At 47.6% G+C, this 8,857-nt stretch overlaps 1 protein-coding gene across 5 annotated transcripts in view; it reads left to right on the top strand.

The window, feature by feature from the left end:
* Positions 1 to 603: 603 nt before the first annotated feature.
* Katnal1 (katanin catalytic subunit A1 like 1) overlaps positions 604 to 8,857 on the top strand; it is a 50,732-nt gene continuing 42,478 nt past the window's right edge. Inside the window, exons 1-3 of one of the 5 annotated variants that reach the window (XM_029477592.1) lie at positions 604 to 747; positions 2,250 to 2,954; positions 8,294 to 8,469. In XM_029477592.1, the coding sequence (XP_029333452.1) occupies positions 8,308 to 8,469 (162 nt within the window). In that variant the 5' untranslated portion in view covers positions 604 to 747; positions 2,250 to 2,954; positions 8,294 to 8,307. Of the gene's footprint in view, positions 1,300 to 2,249; positions 2,955 to 8,293; positions 8,470 to 8,857 lie in introns of all 5 variants that reach the window. The other 4 variants (XM_029477591.1, XM_021162446.2, XM_021162447.2 and 1 more) reach the window with 4 other exon arrangements.

Here is an 8,857-nt window from a genome sequence, read left to right as displayed (position 1 = left end):
AAGCTACCGTGTAAGGTGCCAGACTTTTATACTGTTTTATCATAAAAGTTTCTCTCAGGAACAGAGATAGTTCCATTTTGCAGACTAAAACGTTCAGAGCAGGTAGGTGAGGTGCCTCGGGTCATCGGCTACTAACCAGTTAGCCAAGGAGCTGTGTTAGAAGGCCAGGTTGTTAATCCAGGCCCATAGTACACTGGTGAGTGCGCAAACCTGTGCTTAAGACCCATTATAGCTTCGAATTCAATGGGTGGGGAGCAGTTCCATTTACGAGTTCCAAAGAGTCCAGAATCTTCCTGTAGGCTGTGTGCACACGCCATTTAAGCAATGGCTCGTTCTCACTCTACTCCCTGGAGGATGGCAGGAGGGGGCTGCGAGCGGCCTCCAATCCACAGAGCTGGCTCAGCAAGGTCGCCTCCTTAGGAGCCGCTCTCTGTCGCTGCACACGTCCCGCCCCGATGCTGGCCGGTGCAGCCCGCCCCACCTAGGGTCTCGGGTTCCTCATCCTGTGGGGTGTGGGCTCCGTGTTCGCCACTCTCGCCTCTGAGCATCCTTCCCTACTGCCCCCTTCCCAACGCTGACTCAGCCCCACGCCCTCTCCGCAGCGGTGCCGCAGCTGCCATGGCAACCGTGAGCCACCGCCTCTTCGCGCCGGCCGCGAACTAACGGACTCCGGGCGGGCGGCGGCTAACGGCGCCCCGCCTCGCCCCTCCCCGTTCCTTGACAGCCCTGACCTGCAGGATCTAAGTGGTGAGCCCGAGGGGCTGGGCTTGACAGGGAGAGCCGGGCTGCGGAGCCCAGGCGGGCAGCGCCAGTCCGCCAGCCCTCGGCCGCCCGCACCAGGCCGCTCTCCCGGAGGAGAAGCGGGAGAGCCGCGCAGAATGTAGCACCAGTCGCAGGGTATCATGGGTCTTGTAGTTCCGTGGCTCATCAGGCTCACCGCCTTGGCTGGGTGATTCGGGCCGAGAACTACAAAGCCCAGGGGTCTGGAGCGCGGCGACAGACTGATAAATTGGGAGCTACTCGGATGGTGTTAAACTGGCTCTTTGTCTGCAGGGGGCTCCGGGGTGGTCGCTGGATTGGGCGCTGTGCGTCGGGCGGGGGTAGCGCAGGTGAGCCTTATTGCTGCGCTCCAGCCCCGCAGCCTCTGCACTCGCGGCCCCGCCCCATCGCCACCGCGCGGGGCCTGGGCCTCCTAGGGTGCTGCCTCTCGGTGCAGAACCGTATGTATGGCGCAAGGTCGATGCGAGACCCGACAAAGCCGTCCCTAAAAGGCCTTTGCCTTTCCCCGTGAATCTCTAGGTATTTCTGCTTATTTTTCAAGTACCTCAGAGCTTTTGGCATATTAAACCCATTCATTAGCGTGTGTTCAGAGGACAGTAATATTTAAAAGGACAAGTGTGAAAGCTAATGAAGGATATTACTGTTATTTGGTGGTGTCTGAATATATATACATATATATGTATATATGTACATTTACATATATATACATATTGCATTTTAGCTATTGAGGTTGAATGTCATGGAGTAATTAATGCCCCCCCCTCCTTCTGTGTCCACTCTCCACTTACTAACCTAAATGTTGCCCACACATATTTTGGTTCTTTGAAGACCAGATATACTTTCAATGGCTAGTTAATTTTTTGCCTTTTTCTGGAGAGTGTCTTTAGCATTTGTTTGTTTATTCCCCAAGCATTTCCTAGAACGCTGATTGGTCTGGAGTATTTTGGGGAGGTCATAAATAACAAACTTGGTTTCATTGACTGATGAGATTTCTTAGTGGGTTTTGATATGCTGCGATCTCACACACTTGTCTATTTCATTAAGCTTTGTTTGGCCTTTCACTCCCTTAGAAGTTTCTGTTGCTAGCTCTCCTTCATTCCTGACTTTCTCCTCTAGCCAACTTTACTAGAAATGTATTTTATTGAGCTTTCTGAACAATCTCCTTTTGACTACATTGAAGTGTTTCGTATTCTGTTTCTATTTTTTAAAAATACCTGATTGATTTATGCACATTTTACTTTGTTTTAGAGACCAGGCTTCACTGTGTAGTTTTGGCTAGCTAGAACTCACTATGTAAACCAGGCTGTCCTAGAGCTCAGAGGTCCACCTGTCTGTCTCAGGATGCTGGGATTAAGCATGGCTCAGGATGATTTCCTCTTTTTATTGTGTGTAGTGAGAATTTTGGTTTTTTTTTTAAACATGGAATTTACATAGAAATATTATAAAAATTGTTTTTGTTTTAATCCCAGGTTTGGGATATTGGGCTGCTTCAGATTGTCCACAGCGGTTGACTACGATTTGCCTCATGCTGTACAAGGGATGTGATTTTTGCCAACAGGCAGATAGTTTCTGTGACTGTGTGATGTTTGGAATTCTGGGGACTTTTCAGAGGACATATAAATGCCAAGACTCCAAGAGGTGGGGTTGGTTCTTGATCACCACTTGTTAAGTAATTGTTCCTACGCAAAGAAGAAACAACAACAAGAAATTAGATATCCTGATGGCAAAGATGGAACTTGCCCCAAGGAACTTGACACCCCTAATCAGTAGGAAGTAGTCCTGCTGGGGCCCTTCGACCCGAGCCACTGGCTTGCTTACTCTGTACTACAAATATGAGGTTTGGTAGCCTGAAGACAGCAGACTGTGCTTCTCAACTACAGTTCTCTGTACCTCTAGATGGTTTTATAATTTCAGGAATGTCTTCATATTTCATAAAGAAAACTCCCAGAGATGGAAGAGCTGACCAATCACGCAGACCCAAACTCAACCATCCATTTTTCATACTTCTCCAGGTCTGCCGCTGAGACAGACTTGGCGATTTTCTTAAGAGCCAACTCCAAGTCCCCTCAGGTGACAGGCATCTGTCCTTGGAGCTCCTCCTTGGACAGGGCCTGGATCTCTTCTGGTCTTAATCCATTGATGTGATGTCTCATTCTGTGTCTCTGGAGTCACAGGTAGAGAAGTCAGCAGCCATCCCTGCACCTGTTCTCACCACTTCCATTACTACAGAGTTACCACAGACATTCTATCACAAAGTTACCACAGACATTGGGAGGACTAGGTTCTGTGTGATTTTGTGATGCCACTTAAGAAGTCTCTCCTTCATTTACATCCTGAAGTTTCAGAAGAGGTTCAAAACCCATTCAGGAGCTGGAGAGAGAGTTCAGTTGGAATAGTGCTGGCTATGGAAGCCTGGAGACTAGGGGTTCAATTCCCAATTCTCCCCCCCACCCTCCCAAATGCTGGATATACTGGCATATGCTTGTCATCCTAGCTCTGGGGAGGTGAAAACAGAAATCCCTTGGGGGCCTGTTAGCCAGCTAGCCTAACCTACTTGGCAAGCCTAAGGCCATTGAGAGACCTTGTCTCCAAAACCAGGGTGAGGTCAGGGATGGTGGTACACACATTTAGTCCAGTATCCAGAAGGTAGAAGCAGGGCGACTTCTATGAGTTTTGCAAATGTGTGTGTGACACTTGGAATTCTGGATAATCTTCAGAGGCTGTGGTGGTTTGAATAAGCTTGTCCTATGGGAAAAGGCACTGTTAGGAGGTGTGGCCTTGTTGGAGTGGGCGTGGCCTTGTTGGAGGAAGCCTGTCACTGTGCAGGCAGGCAGGCATCAAGGTCCTATGTTCAGGCTCCACCCAGAGCAGAAGAGCCCTTCTTCCTAGTTGCCCATGAAACAGTCTCTGGTTGCCTTCAGAACAAGATGTAGAACTCTCAGTTCCTCCTGCACCATGCCAGCCTGGACACTGCCATGCTTCTCATCATGATGACAATGGACTGAACCTCTGAACCTGTAAGCCAGCCCCAATTAAATGTTGTTCCTTATAAGAGTTGCCATGGTCATGGTGTCTCTTCACAGCAACGACACCCTAACTACGACAGAGGGCATATAAATGCCAGGGCCCTGAGAGGCAGGGTTGTTGTTGCTTGTTAGTTGGTTGCAGTGTGTTAAGTAGTCGTGAGAAAGGAAGGAACAAGATGACCATAGATGTCCTGATGTCGAAGATCAAACTTGCCTCAAGGAACTCAACGCCACTCATCACCAGGAAGTAGTCTAATGATAGCATTGTCCCCTTCCCCCCTCTATTCTTTTTTCTTACCTATCCAGTGTTAGGGTGATGAAAGGATAGAAGAAAGGGCGTGGAGAAGGGTGGAAGAAAGAACCACAAAATAGCCAAAGTCTGGCTACAATTATGTTTTTCCTTTCTGCCTCTTTGGGGTTTAATCCCTCCAGCCCTCAAAAGGGAGGTTCAAGCAGGCACCCACAAACTGCGATCCAGCAGGCTATTCCTGAATGACCCACGGCCGAGGGATGACCTACTTTCTTCTAATAGTTGAAGAAAAAAAGTATTTGATAACTGATAAAAATGAAAGGAGATTCTGACTTCGGTGACTGTACATGAGTTGTGATGGGATGCAGCCACGCCCAGTTGTCTATGTACTTGCTTGTAGCTGCCTTTCTCTGGAATGGCAGAGCTGAGTAGGTGTGTCAAGAGATAGAGTGACATTTGCACAGGCTTTACGCAGTGCTTGATAACACTGTCACCCGAGTCTCAGTGCCGTACGTGACACCTACATTATTATTTTTATCAGTGCATACTCATGTCAAAACAAGAAAAGGTAGAGAAATGCATTAGGAATTTTAACTAGGGCGCAGAGTGAGTCAGAGGACGGAGGCAGTGTGCTCACGCAGTGCACAGGGCTGTGCTGAAGAGCCCGTACACACCTCGATCACCAGAGGAAGCACCCAACATCACATACCCAAGGTGGATAAGAAAGCAAAGGCCAGAAGAACTGGCAGACTTCAGCAGGCCATCGTCCTGGAGGAGATTCTCTTCACAGAACTAAAAGATGGAAATGCGGTCGGTCAGTTTCCGAATGGCTCGTTTCTTAGCCAAGCAAGGAAATGATTGACCAGCGGGAAGCTGGATTGCAGCAGGCGCAGAATTGTGTCTGGAGAAAATAAATTTGTTTAAAATTATTAGCCTTTTGGCACGAACGGTGGCTCAAAGCGTTGAGGGCACCATTAATCAATTAAAAACCAAAGCAAATGATTTTGAGTGGTTTTCCTTGGCTCTCGAGATGGCAGCTGTTAGCAATACTGCTCAGTTGTTTACTTGAGAAGTCAATGCTGAGACTGAAGTTACTGAAAAAGAGAGTTTTAACAAACGGTTGTGTGCTGAGGGCAGCGAGGACACGTGCACAGTGTTTTCAAGGCACCGAAACACCAGTTCTGAACTTAAGTCTGAGCAGTTGTATCTACATTAGAGTGATGGTTGTAAACATCAGCATGGAATGGAGTGAGCTCAGGTGGACGTGGGCATGGTGCTGTGAGAATGGGGGCTAGATGAAACTCGTAGTTCTCTGACGTTAATTCAAATAGTGTGTATATCTGTCCCGAGGTCAGGGTCCATGCAGGGTTAGTATTGGCCCTGGTGGAATTAGCTGTTGTCTGTGTTGACACGGCTCAGTGTTAAAGAGTAACAACAACGCCCTCCCTTGCCTTAGCTACACAGCTGCCTGGTGGCTTAGCAATGGCTAGGTTGTGAGCATAGGGTAGAGGCGGGAAGTCATCAGACTATGAGAAATTGCCCTCAGCCACTCTTACCGAACACTAAGTGGCTTTAGCCATCAGCTTTTGCTATAAACACAACGATATTTCTTAATGAATCCAACTTACCCATTCCAAGACAGAACAGGTGCTTCTATCAAAATACCGCCGTAAAATTATTGCAGTTGCCAACTAGTGTTTTGACACACACACCATCAGGGTAGTTCAGCTTCCCGTATGGTCAGAAAGTAAAACAAATGACAAGTGATGCCTCTTTTCCTCCTCGGCATGGCCGTCAGTACTCCTCTGAGCTGAGGCTGCTTTCAGTGTCGTTTTCCAGACTTTGATGCACATTTCCACGTTAAATATCCACCTACTGTTGCTGAAGTTCCTTTCAGTCCGGTTTTTAACTGGTCTTGAATAATCTGCAGAATGCATTGTTCAGATACTCTCTGAACAGTGAGTGTGCTGTGGCTGCAGTTTAGTAGCAGTATGTGGGAGGGCTGAACCGGCTCACCCCGAGTCACTTAAGAGAAGACTGCACAGATGAAATACATACGGTGTCATTACACACCGGCTCTAATGACATCGTGCTTGTGATGGACAGCAGGGAACACCAGCTCAGTCCCAAGCCTTGAAGAGAGTCGATGCTTTTCATGAGGAGACTTGCTTTACACAGTTACTGCTGTATATTTTTTGAATTTTATCATTATGTAATATGGAAAATTGTTATTACTATTATTGTTGTTGTTATAAATATTTTTGGTTTGTCAAGACAGGGTTTCTTTGTGTAGCCTTAGCTGGCTTAGAACGAGCTCAGTAGCCCAGGCTGGCCTTGAATCCACAGAGATCCTCCTGTTTCTGCTTCTCAAGTTCTGGGATTAAAGGCATGCACCACCATGCTGGGCAGTTTTATCTTATTATACTAAGTGTTTACACTGTATCCTCTATTTTGCTTGTTAGTCCTTAGAACTTGAATCCTTGTCTGAACCGTTACAGAGAGGATGCCAGCCCTTGAGTTCTATCAAAAATGTTTTCCCTACATTATGGTATTCCTGCACATATCAGCAGCCAGCAACCTTATGTAACTCATGGAGAACTTTGTTGAGGTTTAGCTAGTCATAAAGCAAGAGTTAGGAGTATTGCCTAACAGAAGAAGGGTCTGTTTCGCCTCCCATGGCTTTGGGCTTCAGGCGATGGCAGGCTGGTTTTGTGCTTTCGGTCCTTCATAAGGTAGTTAGTGCTTTAGGGCAGAAGGGCATGCAGGGCAGGGCCGTGGTACCCAGGATACCAAGAGAACAAGTGAGATGCTGCCACCCATATTCTGGGCAGGCCTTCTTCCCAAGGGTGGTTTTCCCTGGGAACATTCTCCGGGATAGACCCAGAGATGTAATTTACTGATCTTTTAGGTACAGCTTCTTCAATATTTGTTAAATGTATGTGTGTGGTATGAATGCATGTGTATATGAATGTTTGTGGGTCTGTGTGTGTGTATGTGCACTGGCGTGGGTGTGAACAGAGCATGGGTGCCAGCAGGGTTCTCCTCCCTTGGTCCACCTTCTAAAGTGAGGCAGGGTCTCTCACGTGGGCCCAGAGCATGCTGATTCTACTTTGGGAGAGTCAAACTATCCAAGCCAAAATAATTGTCTAGGAAGGCAAGGGGAAGTACTTCTATTTCCTTTAGTAGACGTTTAACTGGCTTGTTCCAGAGGGTAGTTAGGGTGACCAGCACTCTTCCTGGGTTCTCTCCCCTCCTCTGCATTTCAGGACTCTCTATGCTTATGGTCTTGGGAGGAAAGCTGCTTTGTTGAGAGGCCTTGGGTGATTCTGGGAGACCTCAGGGAAGTCTAGAGAAAAGCCAGAATTGCTGAGCTGAAGGACTGGCCTAGAAGCCAGAGGCTCAAAGGACATTCCTAGCATCAGATGGATGGATCAGTTGGGACATTATCAGGTAGTGCTGTAGAGATGGCTAGGCGGGGGAAGGAGAGAGTCACCCATGAAAGTTATCTGACTGTCTTTTCCCTATACAAAATCAATACGTGTTGGAGGAGAAGGGCAAGTTTAGATGTGGAAATCTCTCAGTTCAAAGGATGCATTTCTCTTAGGTTTGCTGTGTGGTACAGTCAGGGCATCAAAATGGTGACGGATGTCCAAAGGCTGTCCTCTGAAGTAAGACCTGAAGTCTCACTCTTTATTCCCAGGGTCCAACAGTCTCAGTGAAAACAGCAAACATTAAGATACTTGATGATAGACAGGCATGGTGGCGCACGCCTTTACTCCCAGCAGAGGCAGGCAGATTTCTGAGTTCGAGGCCAGCCTGGTCTACAGAGTGAGTTCTAGGACAGCCAGGGCTACACAGAGAAACCCTGTCTCAAAAAAACCAAAAAAATAAAAGATACTTGATGATACTCACATAATCCTTCCATGTTATAAAGAAGCTGGGGAGGACAGAGCCTTGTGAATATGTCTGACTGAGTTTGTGGCTGTTATAAATGAGTGTGAAGCACTCATGGCCATTTCTCCTTGTAAATCAACCAGCTGTCTATCACCAGCAAGAGGTTCTCCATGTTATCCCTGGGTATTCTGTGATTTCTGTGATTTCCTATACAGAACTGGAAATTTAGTTCACTAGTAAGGCTGTTCAGACTCTCAAGGCACATGTTACAAAATTGATAATTGTTTTAACATCAGTGCTAAGAACATTTTAAAAAAGAGCCTTGTTTTTATCGTTTTATCAGGTGTCTGAAAGAAGATGAATTTGGCGGAGATTTGTGAGAATGCAAAGAAAGGCCGGGAATATGCGCTTCTGGGAAATTATGACTCGTCAATGGTGTATTACCAGGGAGTGATACAGCAGATCCAGAGACACTGCCAGTCACTGAGAGACCCGGCCACCAAAGCCAAGTGGCAGCAGGTAGGATGACGGTCCAGCAGGGTTCCACGCGCCATGGCTGCCCTGCTCTGGTAACCTGAGGAAGCAGAGTTGGGAAATTAGCCGGAGCTTTTGACCATTGTTCTTATTTGTCTGAACACTGAATCCAGTTCACGATTCACTCTGCATGTGCTTCTGACACGCTGCCTCCTTACCAGCCTCAGTACCTCCTTACCAGCCTCTGTACCTCCTTACCAGCCTCTGTACCTCCTTACCAGCCTCTGTACCTCCTTACCAGCCTCTGTGCCTCCTTACCAGCCTCTGTGCCTCCTTACCAGCCTCTGTACCTCCTTACCAGCCTCTGTGCCTCCTTACCAGCCTCTGTGCCTCCTTACCAGCCTCTGTGCCTCCTTACCAGCCTCTGTGCCTC

The sequence above is a fragment of the Mus caroli genome, chromosome 5 (assembly GCF_900094665.2).
Source record: "Mus caroli chromosome 5, CAROLI_EIJ_v1.1, whole genome shotgun sequence".
In the NCBI taxonomy this organism is placed as follows: domain Eukaryota; kingdom Metazoa; phylum Chordata; class Mammalia; order Rodentia; family Muridae; genus Mus; species Mus caroli.
Note: the sequence above shows the minus strand (reverse complement) of the source record. Positions and strands in the feature narration are given on the sequence as shown.